Below are 17279 nucleotides of genomic sequence, written 5' to 3'. Positions count from 1 at the left end.
GTGCCTGGGTTTCCCAGCGCACAGGCCCACCAGCTGCCGCAGCCTACGGCAGGCACCAGCCCTGGTGCTCTCCCCATAAAGATCTGCCCGAGGGCAAGTGAGTCCTTGCTTTGTGCTGTGCAGCCATGATCTCTCCCAAATTACCACATGACAATTTTAAAATCACCTGCAAACCTAAATCCAGTGAATGCCTACAGACAACACACTTAACAGCTCAGAGAATGATTCAGAGGAAGCAATTTTCCACAGTGAAGATAATCATCTGGTAGTGTGAAAAGGCAAACACTCTTTTATTAGCATTGGAAACTCAAGGGCAACGTTGCTAAATCCATAAATGCAGTACTTGAGTAAACGGCTCAAGAACAATATCCACAGCTGGAAAGAAGGACTTGTACAGATTCCAGTTCCACTCAGAGTCCTCCCGCAGAATGAGCTCCCTTGGAGGGCAGGGGAAACTCAGCTCCGACCTCTTCCTGTTTACTTAACAATCAGCTCCTCCAGTCCCGGTCCTGGGCCCACACAGGGAATCCCAGAATGCAGAGCTCCCTGGTCTTCTTGATGTACATACTTTGCCCAGGTGACCTCAACCTCATGTCTCATGTCTTTATTCTGTGACATTAAAATTCATATTCCAGTGCTGACCTCTTCTGGGACTTCATAAAATCAACTATCTATCTGAACTCTGAATTTGGATTCCTAAACAGGTACCTCATACTTGAAATGGCCCATCTCCTCCAGCTACCAGTTGCTCAGGCAACTAGGAGGCCCCCTTGGTGGTTGCCTTTCCCTTCCCCTCCATCCAATCCTCATGCAGGTTCTACACTCTGCCCCCAAACCGGTCCGGAAACTTTCTATTCTCTCATCTCCACTCCACACCCTTAACCCAGACCACCTCCTCTGCCACCTGGATGGCCGCTTGGTTGGTTGCAATCGTTGGCTAATGGCTCTCTGCCTCCATGGCTTTTTCTAAAATGTATTCATACAGGAACCAGAACTATCTTTTAACAACATAAATCAGAGCATCCCACTCCTCTGCCTCAACCCCTCTGAAAGCTTGACAACATATTTAGAATGAAACCCGAGGCTCTCGTTCTGGATTCCAAAGCCTGATGTGCTCTGGCCCCTGTCCAGTCCCCTGGCCTCATCTCATTCCACTGCCTTCTCACTGCACGGTGACCACACACAGGCTGGCTCCTGCCTGTCAGCCTCTGCACTTGGCCTCCCTCTACCTGGAGCGCTCTTCCCCCTGCCTGTCCCAAGACTGGTTCCTTCTGGCCGTTTTCAGGTTGCAATGTCATTTCCCCAGAGCGGCCCTCCACGATCCGCAATTCTCAAGTCGCGACGCGGTCCTCTGGCACATTAACCTACCGCGTAACACAAGGCTAGCTGATACTTTCCGTGGTGATTTATTTGCTCATTGGCCATCTCCTCCCTCTAAAATGTTAAGTTCCATGAGAGCAAGGACCCTGTCTGCCTTGTCACTGTGCATCCCTAGGGCCTACAACAGTGCCCGGCACAGAGGAGACGTTCAATAAATCTTTATTGGTTTAGTAGGTAGCAAGAGTAGCTACAGGCAGCCAGTCTCCCACAGTGTCTCAGGGTGGTTGGCGGGGACAGAGAGGGGGCTTAGGGGGGGCCACAGCTGCTCATGCTTGTACCAGGAGCACAGCTCTGGCGTGCGGGCCTGCTCCTGGAGGGGGCCTCACAGAGACCAGGTTTCTGCGGCCTCCTTCCAGCCCCCAACACATTTCCATCCCTGGCCTTCCCGTGACACCCACAATGCAGAACCACACCGCCATGAACACCAAGTTACCAACGTGCTTGGGCAGGATGGCACATTCCGCTCACCCCACCCCCACATCGGGCCGGTCACTGACTCAGGTCGTATTACCTTTGAATTTTCATTTTGTGGTTAGACTCAGAAATGTAGGCAAAGTTCTGAGATGACAAATTCCAAGTGCTTATTTTGATGATTAGTTTTAAAAATGACGATGTTTCCATTTTTGAAAAGAAATTTGGAAATGGGTATTTAGGACCCATCCAAATAAAGAAGAAAAGTTTGATTAGGTTTTGTTTTGTTTTTTTTTTTAAATCAGTGAGATGGATAGGTTAAAAAAAAAACAACTGAGGTGAAAAGTGTGCTCAACAATAACGAAAATAGTCTTTGTTTTCTTTAGAAATATTTGTCAACCATTTTTTGAGTACTTTGGTGTAGAGAGTTGTGTGTCCAGAGTTAGTTTGTTACTGAAGTAACAGAACACAGTGTCGCCAGCCTGTTCAGGGAAATGGCAGCTTGTTTGATAGGGTTCTTTTTTATTCACTGTAATGAGACTTTTGCCTGTGGATTTAAATTTGTAAAAATTAAATAATATTGAAAATTCCCGATTCTGCGGGAGAAAATGACTGTGAAGCCCCACTGTGCTGACCAAAAGGTGATTCCGCAGTACCTGGAGAGCGGGATTTGTGTAGCTGCTTCTGGCGGTGGTGTGATGGTTAAGAGAACAAGCCCACCCGCGATGGTGCTGCTCGTGTCCTCAGAGCTGAGTCAGCATCTGACCTTGGACGTGGGCAAGGAAAATAAACCTGCCAGTCTGGCCTGTGCCGGGTCCCACCTGGCCCCCGGACACCTGTGGAGGCAAGCCCACTGGACTCAGGTTTGTGAGTCAGTACTTTTCCTAACAGTAGATGATTCTCATCCAAGGAGATCACATCTGCCCTGAACTCTCCAGGCCCTAACAGCAGTGCCCGGTAGGGTGTCAGAAGGACAGCTGAAGGCGCTAAAACCAGCACAGTGCATAAGCCGCCGAGCAGACGCTCGTCACAAGGAAGGCCGTCCCTGGAGCTACATGATTATGTCTGTGGACATGCTTAGTTTTTATCTTTTTATTTCTAATTCTTTCTGCTTTAAGTACTTTCTTAAGTGATCACTGCTTAGAACCCAAGCTCCTGGCATGGTCACGCAGCGGGACTTAGGTCACACAGGCTGGAGAAGGCCATGGGGAAACGGAGTCCTCCCAGGTCTCAGGTGGGTGCCTGGTGCCTGGAGGACTCTCCCTCTTTCCCTCCCTCCCTTCCCCCTTTCCTGCTCTGCCTGGTCACAGCCTGGGTGCAGAGGGCTCCCTTAGGGAGGGCTGGGCAGGAAGAAGCTGAAGTTTCAGCCAAGGCAGCCCCTTCTGTGGCCTCCTCCCCACCGCGGCCCCCTTGAGGAGGAGCGAGAACCAGGAAGGACAGGTGAGTCTCGCCTGAGCTGACTAGAGTCCCGCTCAGCCAGCCCTTGATGTATCCGAGACGTCTGCCCACAGCAGTGAGACTCGGGGGGCTCCCTGCCATTCTATTCTCAGTCCACATCCACAATGCTGGGAAAGAAAAACCAGGTTCAACTTACCAAAATATCTGTATTATCTATAAAAATTGAGCTCTAATGAGTCACTGCTACGGGAGGCCGCGATAGCCAACTGCGTTGGCTGCAGAGGCAGACGGCTGCGTCCCAGAGCCCACAGGCAGAGTGGCACCGAGGGGCTCGTGGGCGGGCTCACTTGTAAGGCCTCAGGAACCTGGACACTTTGGAACGGAGCAATCGGATGAAGGATCTTGGAAACATCTCCCGGGATTCCTGGGCTGTGTACTTGAAATAGTTCTGGGGGTGGGCCAGGACGTCAAACAGAGCCTTGATCAGTTTCTTATCCTAAAAAGAACGTGAGTTTTGTTACTGGGCCAAAATACTTAAACATTCCAACATTTTGCCACTGGAACTATAATGGACCCAGTTTGGGGTCCTGGGTTGGACAGTAGGTTGAGTAGCTGAGAAACACTTTGTGAAAATTGTTTCCTCTGATTTTTATCTTTTCTCCAGTTTTTATTTTCCCTAATTATCTACAGAAAAATGCATTATTTTTATAAAGGAAAAGTGAATATATAAAAAAACAGTTTTCTTTTTCTAAACCAGATGAGATACAATACTGGAATCTGGGGAGTATTTATAGGGTTAGGGATATGGCAAGTGTCTGGTGATTACTTACAAGTATCTAAAATTGGGTGAACTTTAGGCCTGAAGGATAAACAAGGAGCCAAAGATCTTCAACTATTTGGAGAGTGAACATAGAAACACGATCTGCCACTGGCTTGGATTCACGATAAGCAAGTTTCCCACTCTTCCTTCACACATTTCCAAATGTAAAAAAATACAACTTCACTTGGCAACACTGAAGACAGCCACCTGAATTTTTTTTTTTTTAATTAAGTCTGGTGAAGATATTAAACTGACCTCAGCCCAGAGCAGGCCCAGTGTCTGACAGGTGGCAACACGGAGCAAGAGGAAAAGCTTCCTTCAGTGGAGCCGGGAGCTCCGTGGTGACGGGTGACGGGTCACTGTGGTGTCCTCCTTGGCTAGGTACTCACCTTCAGTATTTCCTGATGATTCTCAGAGGCATAGAGCCTGCCATCTCGAACTATGTCTTCAATGAGTTCCTGGTAGTCCTCTGTTGGAATAAAGGACATAATTGACATTCAGAGGTTTTTGCTCTTTCCAAATAAGCTTCTGAGGAATGCCCCTTCTGTAGCTGCTATCAGAACAATGGCCACTGTGATACTGAGAAGGCTAGCAGAAGAGAACTTCCACAGACGCCCACCACCACATCCTCTCACCTACCAGCCTCTGCACCCGTCTCTTCTGTTCCATCTTCCCGCAGATGAACCCTCTGTGCATCCGGTCAAGGCCCTTCCTCCACTCTGTCCACTGGCTCCAACTTCTCTCACCAAGGCAGGGGCATTGTTCCAGTAATTCTGCCCTTTCTTTCCTACACGATGATATTTTCTCTCCCTATTGGGCCTTCCCATCAGCATGGAAACGTGCCATTATATCTCCGATCCAGAAAAAGTCCCTCTCTTGACCTCATTTCTCCCTCCAGCTCCCATTCTACATTTCTGCCCCCTTTATTGCAAAACTCCTCAAAAGAATTGTCAACACTCCCTGTCTCTGGTCATTCCTCCTCCTGGATCCACTTCCTCACTCAGCTTCCAGGATACGACACTCTGGTTTTCCTCCCCCTCCACTGGTCACTCCGTCTGAGGCTCCTTTGCTTTTCTTCCTCCTCTCCCTGACCTCTTACTGTAGGAGGGACCCAGGGGTCAGTGCTTGGGTCTCATCTCTTCCGTCTATGCTCACTCCTTGCTGAGCTCATCCAAGCTCATGGCTTTTCTCTCCTCTACTTTTCTCTCTTCTATCCTCCTCCCTTTCTTCTCTTTGCCCTCATATTGTGCAAAACAATTGAACTTCTTACCCACCAAGCAAGACTCTTTTTACTTTTTTTTTTGGATGGGGGTGGGGAGAATTTGGCTGGTTGGAGAGGGAAAAAGCCATATTCATTTTCTTATCAATAATTTTTGGTCCTGACATACACATTAATGCAATGCACTTCACGTAAGCTGTCTCTGAATCTAAATCCCCACCTTTCAAGTCTAGCCTATTTCCTACAGTCATAATTCAAACCAAGCATAGGCAAAACACAATCTGTTCCAAACTCCAGGCTGAAAAGAATGTTTCTTTGTATGCATATCATGTGCAACAAAACCAAACAAATCATAAGAACATCATTGGAATTGTGTGGGAAGAGTTCTTGAAGAAGTTTCTCCTAGTCAAGTGATGGTAAATGGAAATTCACTAGCTATTTATTAACTATCGTATAGTTCTCATAATTACTTTTTTTTTAATCTATGGCATTGTTATCTTTATTTTATTTATTTTTTATTATTATGTTATGTTAGTCACCTTACAGTACATCATTAGTTTTTGATGTAGTGTTCCATGATTCATTGTTTGCGTATAACACCCAGTGCTCCATGCAGAACATGCCCTCTTTAATACCCATCACCAGGCTGACCCATCCTCCCACCCAGTTCTCATAATTACTAATTGAATACATGTACAACTCCACTGGTACTCTATTCATGTGGTATCTTCCTTCTTATTCTTTTATTTTAATATAAAATATGAGTAAAGGTATTTGTTGTTTATCTCAAATTCCTCTCCTGCAGAGTGTCTTCCTCAGAAAACTAGCTCCTTTGGCTGACGGGTGTTCACCACTAGGAACACCAGTTGCTGTGCTGTGTTCTGGCTAAGAACGGAAGAGCTGTCTGCCGCTACACCAAATGCTTCCAGATTGCGGCCAAAAAAAATCTTAAAACGATTCTCTCCACTATTAAGAACTATTGTGTTTTGTCACTTGCTACAACTGTCATGAGAAAAGCAGTCAGGTGTTGTAGGTAAGAACTCGGGCCCCGGAGTGCCGAAGACCTCTGCAATGCTGTCCTCCTGTGACCTCAGGCCAGCGGTCTAAGTTAATCTCTAAGCCTGAGTGGTCTTGCCTGCAGAACCAGCAAAGAATCGTGTCTACTTCATGGGCAACTGTGAGGAATGTGCCATGTCAGGGGCACTTAGCACATGCCTGGTACTCAGTACACATACTCAGTACAGGTCAGCCATGACTGCAACTCTCCCCGTCCTGCAGGGGTCAGTGAGCCGGTCTGCAGCAGCCTCACCTGCCCCCCCTTTTTAAAGATTTATTTATTTATTTATTTGATAGAGAGAGAGCACAAGCACGGGGGGGGGGCGGGAAGGGGCCGAGGGAGAGGGAGAGAGAGAATCCTCAGACTCCCCGCTGAGCACGGAGCCCAACATGGGGCCCAACCCCAGGACCCTGAGATCATGACCTGAGCCAAAATCAAGAGTCAGCCGCTTAACTGACTGAGCCACCCAGGTGCCCCAGCACCTGCCCCTTCTAAACGTGATTTCTAGTCTTCTGGGCTTGGAAACCAGGTATCAAACTTGTCTGAAATACATGTTTAAAAACAAAGATTGAGGGGGCACCTGGGTGGCTCAGCCAGTTAAGCATCTGCCTTCAGCTCAGGTCATGGTCCCAGGGTCCTGGGATCGAGCCCCGCATCGGGCCCCCTGCTCTGCGGGAAGCCTGCTTCTCCCTCTCCCACTCCCTCTGCTTGTGTTCCCTCTCTCGCTGTGTCTCTCTCTGTCAAATAAATAAAAAGATTGAATAAGCTCTGAGTAGAGACCTGCAACAGTTTTCGACTATTTTCTTCTGTGACATGTGTAAGACACATTCTCATGGGCCTAACCAGAGTTATGTGTAATTTCCCTGGCTCAAGCTACAACTCTTTATTTGAGAAAATGAAAAAAAATCAAGATGTTTTTGTGTGCCACAAAGGCAGAGTTGAGAAGAGCCAGGCTAAAATATGTGCGCTTTAGTGATATTTATCCTGGAGTCTCCGTGTCTTTTTTGGTTCCCTCACTGATCCCAGATAGGGGAGGCTGTTGGTTGTCCTGCTCTCGGGCAGATGCGGTGCTCTGTCTCCCTCAGCAGAGCCACGTGGGACGCACTGGTGTCTACCTAGGAGTCTGATCCTATGAGCCCTTGTCTTGGGGGTTTGACATGGTTTCAGGCACAGAGATGATAATCCTGGCTTTTGTAACAGGTTAGAAATAAACTATGTGAACTGCTTTTATAAAATCCATAGAATATTAATCTTTCTAAAACACCTACTTTGGGCACTTGTCTGCCTAAAAACCTTGCACAGTTCAATGGCTCCCTGTGAGATTAGGAACACCCTTCTGAGTCTGGCACTCAAGCCTCTTCACCACCTCCACACCCTTCTAATCTCATCTCTCACTGCTAAGCCCCATGCACCCTACCAACTGACCCAATCAGGCTGTTAATCAGTCCCCACAACACGTCAGGTGCTCTATCCTGTGGCCTATATCATTCTCTCTTCCTAATGTTCTTCTTCCCATTATAAAACAAAACAACAACAACAAACAACTCATGTTCTTTGAAGACACAAATCTCTTGAGATTTTGCTGTATTCTTTCCAAAAACCCATGCAAAATGAACTGGTGCCCATTCTTCTACCGTCACACAAAGCTATGTACCTGCCACATTACAGCATCTATGAGCTGTGTTTCATCACTAACCATGTGGTCTCTAGCAGCTTGCCCAATGCCTGGCCCAGGAGCTGCTCACTAAGTATTTGTTGGGGTACATGGATGAATGAATAAGTTCATGAATGAACAGATGACTTGTCCCCCACTGGATTATGAGGTCTTGCAGGACAAGGTCCAGTTCATTTTGTATTCCAAGTAAATGTTTGTCAACCAAGTTCCAGACCTGGGTAGGGCCCCAGGACTCACATGGACCACCCCTTTACTTAAAAAGAAGTAAATGAAACCAGAGAAGTCATCTGATTTGCCCAAAATCACACAGCAAATTAGTAGCAGAGACAGGGCCAGAACTTGAGTCTTTCTCCTCCCTTCTCAGGATTCCATTTAATAAAAGCCACAGTCATAATTAGCTAGTATTTACTGAGCATTTACTATGTGCGAGGCACTGCACCAAGTCCTTTATGGACTATCCCATTGAACTCTCACGTTAGGTCTAATGATTATCCTCATTTACACATTAAGAAAATGAGGCTTAGATGGTGCAGCCACTCTGGAAAACAGCATGGAGTTTCCTGAAAAAGTTGAAAATAGAGCTACCCTACAACCCAGCAACTGCACTACTGGGTATTTAGCCCAAAGATACAAATGTAGTGATCCGAAGGGGCACGTGCACCCCAATGTTTATAGCAGCAATGTCCACAGTAGCCAAGCTATGGAAAGAGCCCAGATGTCCATCGACAGATGAATGGATAAAGAAGATGTAGTATATATATACAATGGAATATTATGCATCCATCAAAAAAAAAAAAAAAGAAATCTTGCCATTTTCAACAACATGGATGGAACTGGAGTCTATTATGCTAAGCGAAATAAATCAATCAGAGAAAGACAATTATCATATGATCTCACTCATATGTGGAATTTAAGAAAAAAACAGAGGATCACAGGGGAAGAGAGGGGAAAATAAAACAAGACGAAATCAGAGAGGGAGACAAACCATAAGAGACTCTTAATCATAGGAAACAAACTGAGGGTTGCTGGAGGGGAGGGGGTTAGGGGGATGGGGTAACTGGGTGATGGGCATTAAGGAGGGTACATGATATAATGAGCACTGGGTATTATATAACACTGATGAATCACAGACCTGTACCTCTGAAACTAATAATATACTATATGTTAATTGAATTTAAATTTTTCAAAAAATGTCAAAAAGAAAGAAAGAAAGAAAGAAAGAAAAAGAAAATGAGGCTTAGAGATGGTAAGTAACTTACACAAAGTCACCAAAAGATTAGGCCAGGGCTGGCCCATGTTCTTACCCACCAAGCTATGCTCACTTTTACTTATTTTCTGAAAGATCTTTTCATTCCTATAGCCAGTGTTCCCAAATGCCTGTTTAAAATTTGGCACCTGTGAGTCAGCAATGTCCTTTCTCCCTATCCCACCTGCCTTTCTGAGCATGTGTACTTGTCAGCAATCCACCAGCTGGCCCAGAGGTTGGTTCAATTGAAAGCAGAGAAGCTCCCTGCATGGGATGCAGCCTGAGCCTCACAGTGCTTACCATCGTATGTCACGTAAGGGACCTGGAAGCCTCTGGCACTGTTCCCTTCGTTGGACTTGAACTGAATCCACAGCCTCTTTGATCTGGAGGTGAAGGCGATGGGCCGTTCGTAGGTCTGGCAGGTTTCATATGTTGTCACAGAATTGGATGAAGCTGCCAAGGGAAGTTGGAGGAGGGTGGGCTTCAAGACTCATCCTGAGCAGGCAGACAACAACACTCATCTTTTCAAATACACCATACACAAGTTATGCTCAAGAGCTCTTCAGGCCCAGCTTTGCCATCACAGGGGCCAAAGCCCTGGAAATTGAGAGGACTGGCTGGTGATTGCAGGCCCCCAGGGCAGGCTCACTGAAAGGCCCAGGGCTAGAGAAACAGCAGGCCCCAGAGCTCCAGAGCTACCTGCTGCCATCCAGTAAGAATCACCACCAATCCCTGATGGCTTCCTAAGACCAGGTGGGGCCCGGTGGGATGCGCTTTATGGACCTTATCTCACTTAACCCTCTGAAAACCAGAGAAGTTTGTGCAGCTGACTTCAGACACTGTAACCACTAATCAGAGTGGCAAACACATCGTGGCTCCGTGTGTCATTATTACTCTCAGTGCTTTAGGAATATAAACTCGTTTATTCCTCATGATGACTCCATGAGGCAGCAACTATTATTATCCCCATTTTAACAGACAAGGAAACTGAGTGACAGAAAGATCCAGAATGTATGTCCAAGACCACAGAACTAACAAGAGGTGAAGCTGGGTTCAGACCCAGGCAGTCTGGCTGCCAGGCCCACTCACTACACTGCCTGGAGGTTGTGCTGAAAGCAGTGTCTCTCAATGGACCCCGGCTCATGCGCCAAGATGGGAGGAGGGTCCCTCCTGGCTGGACTATGACCTTAGCCTGGGTCAGTCCCCAAGCCCGAGTGGCTTCCCATGGTGAAGCAAGTGTGTGGGGCAGCCCTCCATGAGCTTCACTGGCTCCCCGTGATGTTGTGGAAGAGGGTCCCCGGTAAGCCCAGAGGGAAAGACTGGCCTGCAGAATCGCTACCTCTGGGGTTCAGCGAGAGGCCTCAAGGTGGGTCTTTGTCTAAATTTTGTTTCTTGGCAAATGCTATAAACTCATGTCCCATCTCTGTTCTAATATGGAGGTGACACCCTAGGCTTGCTGCCCACATTTAAAGCTGGGAAGCAGGCCAGCAGGCTTCCCCACCAGCCTTAGAAGGGGGATGCAGAGAGAGGGGACGCACAGGTTTTCCGCATCACCAGGTAGTCCCCACAGTCGTCTTCAATGGGCAGGAAGATCTCAGGGACCACAATCAAGATTCGGCGCTTGGGTGGTGGGTTGATGGTCCATGTACACTCGGTGTTGGCTGGGTAATTGCCTGGGTAGTTTGGGGATTCAATGTATCCGGTGAAATCTCCCAGCTCCCCTCCACATCTTCTATCTGGAAGGGGAAATGCCATGAGTCATGAAGGCACAACACTGTCATCACTCCACCATGGCCACCAGCAGCTCGGCTGATGAAAACTGCTGCATCCCTGTTGCCATCAGGGCATGGGGCCTGCAGATGGCACCATCGTGGAATTAGTGTGTCCTGTAATGCCTAGCGCTCCCATGGGAGCCCAACTCCACTAACTCCCCACACAGAGCTCACCCCACTGAGTCCCCCTCTGAGTTACCATTTTCTCATTAACTTGAAGGTGATCCTGAGCAGGCCTTAGTGAAACAAAGGACAACTCTGGTTTTCAGTATTTTGTTTACAAAGTCTAAGTGCCAGGGGAACCCATGACACAGAACTTCTAGGTCTGTCAAAATAGGAAGAACAGAGCTTACTGTGAATTAGAGGATATTTGACCCTTTCCTAGAGACCTTGGATGATTTCATGATAGCCATATTCTTTCTCTTTTCTTTCTGGCCAAGACCACATTTTATTTTTGGTGTGGAAGGGAATTCCAATAGGGTATCAGCCAGTATGGGGCATGTTGGATACTCACCTCTGGCCCCAAAAGCAAGGAGTACATGCGCACGCGCGCGCGCGCACACACACACACACACACACACACACACACACACACACCCAGCTCACTCATATCTTCATTCATTGACTCTCCACTCATCCAACAAATGTTAGCAAAATCTCTGGGGGTTCAGAAATGAGAAAGACACAGTCTTTGCCCTCAAGGCGCTTACTGTTTAAAACTGTCAGGTGAATGTGTACAAGAGAGGATGTTGAAGGGACTTTTTCCTCTCTAATTGTAACTGGGAATTATTATTACCATTAGAAAAAATAAACAGGCTTTTCTTCTTGGAAGGGGGTCGAGTGGGGAGAGCCATGGAGCTCAGAAAACTGCCTTCAAGTCTGAAGGACCACCTGAGGATCTGTGCCATGTGGCTCCTAAGGGCCGACCAAGGGCCGGGGATGGGAGGGCAAGGAAACAGATTTCATCTGGCTATCAGGAATAATTTTCTTTCTTTTTTTTAAGGATTTTATTTATTCCTCGTTGGCAACCCTGTCGGGACCCCTCTCATTCTTGAGAGCTTTTTCTGTATCTTTACTTAATAAACTTCTATTGCTTTACTCACATACAAAAAAATATTTATTTATTTGAGAGAGAGAGAGAGTGAGAGAGAGAGCATGAGACGGGAGAGGGTCAGAGGGAGAAGCAGACTCCCCACTGAGCAGGGAGCCTGATCCAGGACTCGATCCTGGGACTCCGGGATCATGACCTGAGCTGAAGGCCTTCGTTCAACCAACTGAGCCACCTAGGGGCCCAGGGAAGAATTTTCCAACACTGAACCTCAATCCCAAATTCCTCCAGTGTGGGGAGACCTCCTTGCTCCCCTACACCGCTGTCTTACTGACAATAGATTAGCTGCAATTTACTTCTAACATTTCCTGGAGAATTTTACATAATGATTAAAAACCAACCAACCAGCCAACCATGCGGCAAGTCCTTGAATGATCTGCTTCCCCATTCCTATAGGATACAAATCCAAATCCTTTGTGTGGCATTCAAGGCTTCCCTCCCTGATCTGCCTCAGGTTCCCCTCAAACATTGCATGATCCAGGTCCAGGGGTCTCTTCCCAAAAAGCCTTTCACTTTTCTGAGTCTGTGCTTCCTCGTGGCTGTTGTCTCGGGTATAAAGTTCTTTGTCCTGCTCTCCCCCATGCTCTCCATCAAAACCTTCACATGCCCTCCAGAAGCCTTTCCTCATCTCTCCAGACAGAACGAATTGTTCTTTCCTCGGCAATCCCACAGCCTGTGCTATCTACAGGGCCAGGGACTTAGTCTGTTTGCAGTGTCTAGCATGTAACAGGTCCTCAAACAATGTTTGCTGAACTGAAATTCTGCCCCCGGGAGGAAATGTCAGCAAGTATAGCCCATCAAGGTGCCTAGAGAAGCAGCAGGATCAACACAGTTGAGTACCTGGGGGCCAAGCCTGGCTCTCCTTTAGCGCCAACCTGGGGCACCGGGAGCTGGGCTAACAGTGTCCTCGTGGTTCTCAGTGGACGTGGGACACCTGCCCCAACCCCCCCAGCGTCAGGTGGACCCAGGCACTTTCCTCTTGGTCAAGACTGTGAAAGCCTTAGAGAGACCTACCTTTACACTGGGTTATGTTTGTGGAGCCGTCAAAGTCAGTGGTAGTATTTCCTGGGCAAGAAACACAATTATTTTTTCCAAATTCAGGTTGGTATGTTCCTGCTGGGCAGCGAATACATCGGTGAGTGGTGGTGTTGTAGAAATGTCCAGGTGAACACTGAACTGTGGGGTTGGGGGAGAGTGGAAAGAATGAAAAAAAAAACAAAAAAACAACTATTTTCATTACCGGTCACATAAAGTTTTCACAGTTCATGAAATAAATTTGTATGCCCAAATGAAGTACTGCTTTCCTACTAATCTAGGGCTAATCAACACTTAATTCCCTAAATAGCCAGCTTGGGTGGACTTGTGACTCATGACACTGAGAAAAATACAAAGGGAACAAAGTACGGGTGTATCTTCAAAGCGTTTACAGTGCATGCAGTCAGGCATAAATGAGCACAGCCCAGGTTTTCATGCAGAGCACGCTTGTGGGTTCTGAGCTTGCCAAACAGATGCCCGGCCTGGGATTGGGTCCCTGCGGGAGGCAGCGGTGGGGCTCTGGGGACAGGTAGGACCTATATGAGAGGGGAGCTCCAGGGAAGGGGCCTGGGATGGAGGAAGGCTGGAAAGAAGGAGCCAAGAACCTATTGCACAAAACCTGGTCACCTCTCCCAGCCCAGTCGGCCCCATCTGCAGGGGCCCAGGTGGCTGGGGGAGAACACATCTAGGGAGTTCCATGCTCCCCGCCCTTCCTGCAGGGGCGGATGGAGCTGGGCCCTGACCTCCTGCCACCGGGATACCACACCGGGCACCCCCGGACTGGGCTTGATCGGAGCTTTGCCAGACTCCCGTGGTTCTCAAAAGGGAAATTCAGTTCTGGAAAAAGGCAAGCTGCCAAGTCCTCACCTCTGGTTTCACAGTCCTGGAAGGAAGTGGCTCCCTGGTGTTTGGTGGGGAGGCCTCCCCCACAGGGGAAGCAGGAAGTTCGGCCGGCCTCAGGCTGGAATGTGCCCAGGGCACAGAGCTGGCAGGGTGCAAAACCATCTGCAGAATATTCCCCAGGTTGGCACAGACCTGGGAAAAACCAATGACCCTAAATGAGCAAGGCCCCGGGGCGGACCCCTTCCCATCTCTCTGTCGATGAGCTCAGAATTTGGTCAGACCCGTGGCCCCGTGCTGACCTGGGCTCCCACCTCAGTGAGAGAAGCCCTGTCCTGCCCCACCACTGCCCCTGAGCAGATGGCGTGTGAGCGCCTGATGTTTACACGCGGGGCTACAAAGCACAGGGCAGAGATGGAGACCAAGGAGCCAAGTGTTAACAGCTTCCACTGTAGGCACCAGGCCTGGGTTTGCTTAAGGTTGAGGACTCCACAGTGTCCAGCCAGTGACTGCAATGCAGGAGCCCCCAGGGAGGGTCCTCTGCTCTGGAATCAATCTGGTAATTCAAGCCAGAAGTGCATCCTCACCCAGCTGACTGCATCTTAGTGATGTCATGGAAGAGTCTCCCTGTTTTATCAGTTCTATTTACTAAGTCACATCTCACACTAAAGTGTGTCCCGGCCTCCCTCTACAAAATCCAACCAATCTAATCCACATTGATAGAGGGACCTAGTGGCATTTACTTTAAACACCTTACTTCAGTACTTTTTAAGTTTATGACAAGAAGCACAGCCATAAACAAAAAGATTTCTAAAAGCACATGTTCCTTGGGCATTAGCTTGTCACTGCCAAGACATTATGAAAATCTGTTGTCTCTTGTACTGCCGATCATCTCTCCCTTATTAAATTTCATGGTCTTCTTCCTACCCGTAGGTTATAGATACAATGGCATTTAATGAACACACACCCAAGGGAAGAGTCTGGGGTCTGTTAGACCTAAATTCTGATTCCAAATCTTCGACTCTGACTGTGTGACCTTCAGTGACTCACTTTAGCCTCAAAAAGTTGTAATGTTACAACAAACAATAGGAATAATTCATGTAATACATGTCGCATGATGTCTGGCATAGGTAAATATTCAATAAATGTTAGCAATTGTTATTATTACTAGTATTATTATTACTATAAATATATCTTAATAAGGTCACATATAAGTGTAAGTAGATGCCCCAAGTGCCTCCTTATAAGCCTTGCAGTTGGTCCGGGGGGAGGGGAGGGGCAGAGGGAGAGGGAGAGAGAATCTCCAGCAGACTCCCTGCTGAGTGTGGAGCCCACCACAGGGCTCCATCTCATGACCCTGAGATCATGACTTGGGCCAAAATCAAGAGTCGGACACAACCGAACGAGCCATCCAGGCGCCCCATGACCTTTAAACCATTTGAAAGGTCCTGCAGTTGAGTCTGGGGTGGTGTAGGTGGGAACTAAAGCTGGCACTGGGAGTCACTGGGAAGAGAGGCAGGGGCCGCAGAGCGTCTTGTGCTCTGTGCCGTGGACGTCACCTACACACCACAGTGTTAGATCACACCTTCTCTTTGAGCCCACAGATCATACCTTCTCTTTGAGCCCACAGAGCATCAATACAGCTGGCCCTTCTTCCATTTAATAAAAGTAAGACATTTGTTAATAAAATAAATAGGAACCACGCCCACAAAACTTAAGTAAGCTTGGCTCCAGAGTTAACATTTTATAAGGGACATTAAAAACTCTTCACAGAGTTCTAACAAAAAAACCAGATGGATGCTTTTTAAAAATCAATAAGGGAGGAATTTGAGACCAAAGTTGAAAAATTAATCAGAACTACTTTCTCCATGTTAACACCTGCAGATAGCCCCCCGTACACTGGGAGATCACTCAGGTCTCAAGGTATATTTAATTACAGTGAGTACAGATTGCAACAGCAACACTTACACCTTTTCTTTTGCCAATGTATTCTATCAGCTTTTCATTTATTTGTTCAAGTGAGCATCAGCCCAGCATGTGTTGGGCACGGAGGTAGGCACTGGAGAGCCAAAGATGAAGCCAATATGATCCCTGCCCGTAGGAAGCCCACAGTGCAATATGCACTGTTTGCACTGAAATGCTACTTACCCTCTCTGTCTAAGTAATATTGGAAACCAGAGGAGTAAGAAGGGGCAGGCGGAACCCTTACCTCCACATTCGGATACATTCCAAGCTTCTGGAGTCTTCAGGGCTCCAGGATTTTCTGGTCTTGGGCAAGGTTCGCATGTGATTTGTCCTTCCTCATTTTGGAAGGTTCCATTTGGGCACAAAATGCAGCGTTCTTGTGCTCCATCATAATATGTCCCAGCCCTGCAACTGACTAGCCAAAGGGGGAAACGATCTGGTCAGTGAGGGCACAGAAGCCAAGGAAGGATGATATGAGTGCTAGAGATAAAGGTAAATAGATGGCATTGACCCCACGCTCCTCCACACAAACACCCTGAATACAGAATGTGTACCATCTTTGGGTCTTCCGTGTACACCTCTTGCCATGATCCCTGTTGCCCACTCTTAGAGGTGTTCACATGGTCCCTAGATCATGAGCTCCTTGGAAACAGGGATCACAGTGGTCCTAATTATTTTTGAGCACAAACACTTGATGACTTTTCCTATTTCACAGGGCTGTCAGAAGGATTATAAAGTGAAAATCATTCATTGAACACAGGCCTAACGCTGAAAGAACAGAGAAGAGGGTGCTATTAATTCTGGCTGATGGCATCCCTGAAGGCTTCCTAGAGGAGGCCACATTTGTGTGGGACCTTAAAGGATGAATAGGATCTCTCCAAGAAGGAAAAGGGGCAGGTCATAAAAAGTCATGCATGACATATAGGAGGAGAGGGAAGAAAGGAAGGTTGGGATAGATTTTAAAAATTCTTGAATGCCAGGCATTTGGGTTTTCTTCTTCAGGTGGAGGAGCCATTGAAAGAAGAGGAATATGACCAGAGCTGGGTCTCACTCTCTGGTGGCTGTGGGGAGGGTAATCTCAAGAGTCTTACCAATAAGCTCTCCAACACAACATGCTTCATGTTTATAATAAAGTTAATATGTTATGAAGAGTAAACCATGGTAAATGTCTCCCCAAAGAATAAACTATAAGGAAATTAATAAACTATGCTTCTGACTATATTTCTGGTGTTGTTAGTTAAATGTAGATTTATATCTTGTTTTAGAATATGAATATAAAGTAAATATGCTTAAATGGGTTCTCTAGTATCATATTCAAACATCAACATAACCATCAAAAGAGCCTTTCTAATG

The 17279-nt window shown here is 47.2% G+C and overlaps 1 protein-coding gene across 5 annotated transcripts in view; it reads right to left on the bottom strand.

Moving 5' to 3' along the window:
• Positions 1 to 266: 266 nt before the first annotated feature.
• Positions 267 to 17279, bottom strand: part of SCUBE2 (signal peptide, CUB domain and EGF like domain containing 2) — a 67434-nt gene continuing 50421 nt past the window's right edge. For 4 of the 5 annotated variants that reach the window (XM_078058417.1, XM_036121387.2, XM_078058418.1 and 1 more), the window contains 7 exons: positions 16171 to 16341; positions 13989 to 14156; positions 13101 to 13262; positions 10745 to 10942; positions 9507 to 9659; positions 4399 to 4478; positions 3376 to 3685 (listed from right to left, as the gene is read on the bottom strand). In XM_078058417.1, coding sequence (XP_077914543.1) covers positions 3533 to 3685; positions 4399 to 4478; positions 9507 to 9659; positions 10745 to 10942; positions 13101 to 13262; positions 13989 to 14156; positions 16171 to 16341 — 1085 coding nt within the window. In that variant the 3' untranslated portion in view covers positions 3376 to 3532. Of the gene's footprint in view, positions 2628 to 3375; positions 3686 to 4398; positions 4479 to 9506; positions 9660 to 10744; positions 10943 to 13100; positions 13263 to 13988; positions 14157 to 16170; positions 16342 to 17279 lie in introns of those variants that run through there. The other variant, XR_013442443.1, reaches the window with a different exon arrangement.

Source organism: Halichoerus grypus, chromosome 11 (genome assembly GCF_964656455.1).
Source record: "Halichoerus grypus chromosome 11, mHalGry1.hap1.1, whole genome shotgun sequence".
Taxonomy (NCBI): domain Eukaryota; kingdom Metazoa; phylum Chordata; class Mammalia; order Carnivora; family Phocidae; genus Halichoerus; species Halichoerus grypus.
Note: the sequence above shows the minus strand (reverse complement) of the source record. Positions and strands in the feature narration are given on the sequence as shown.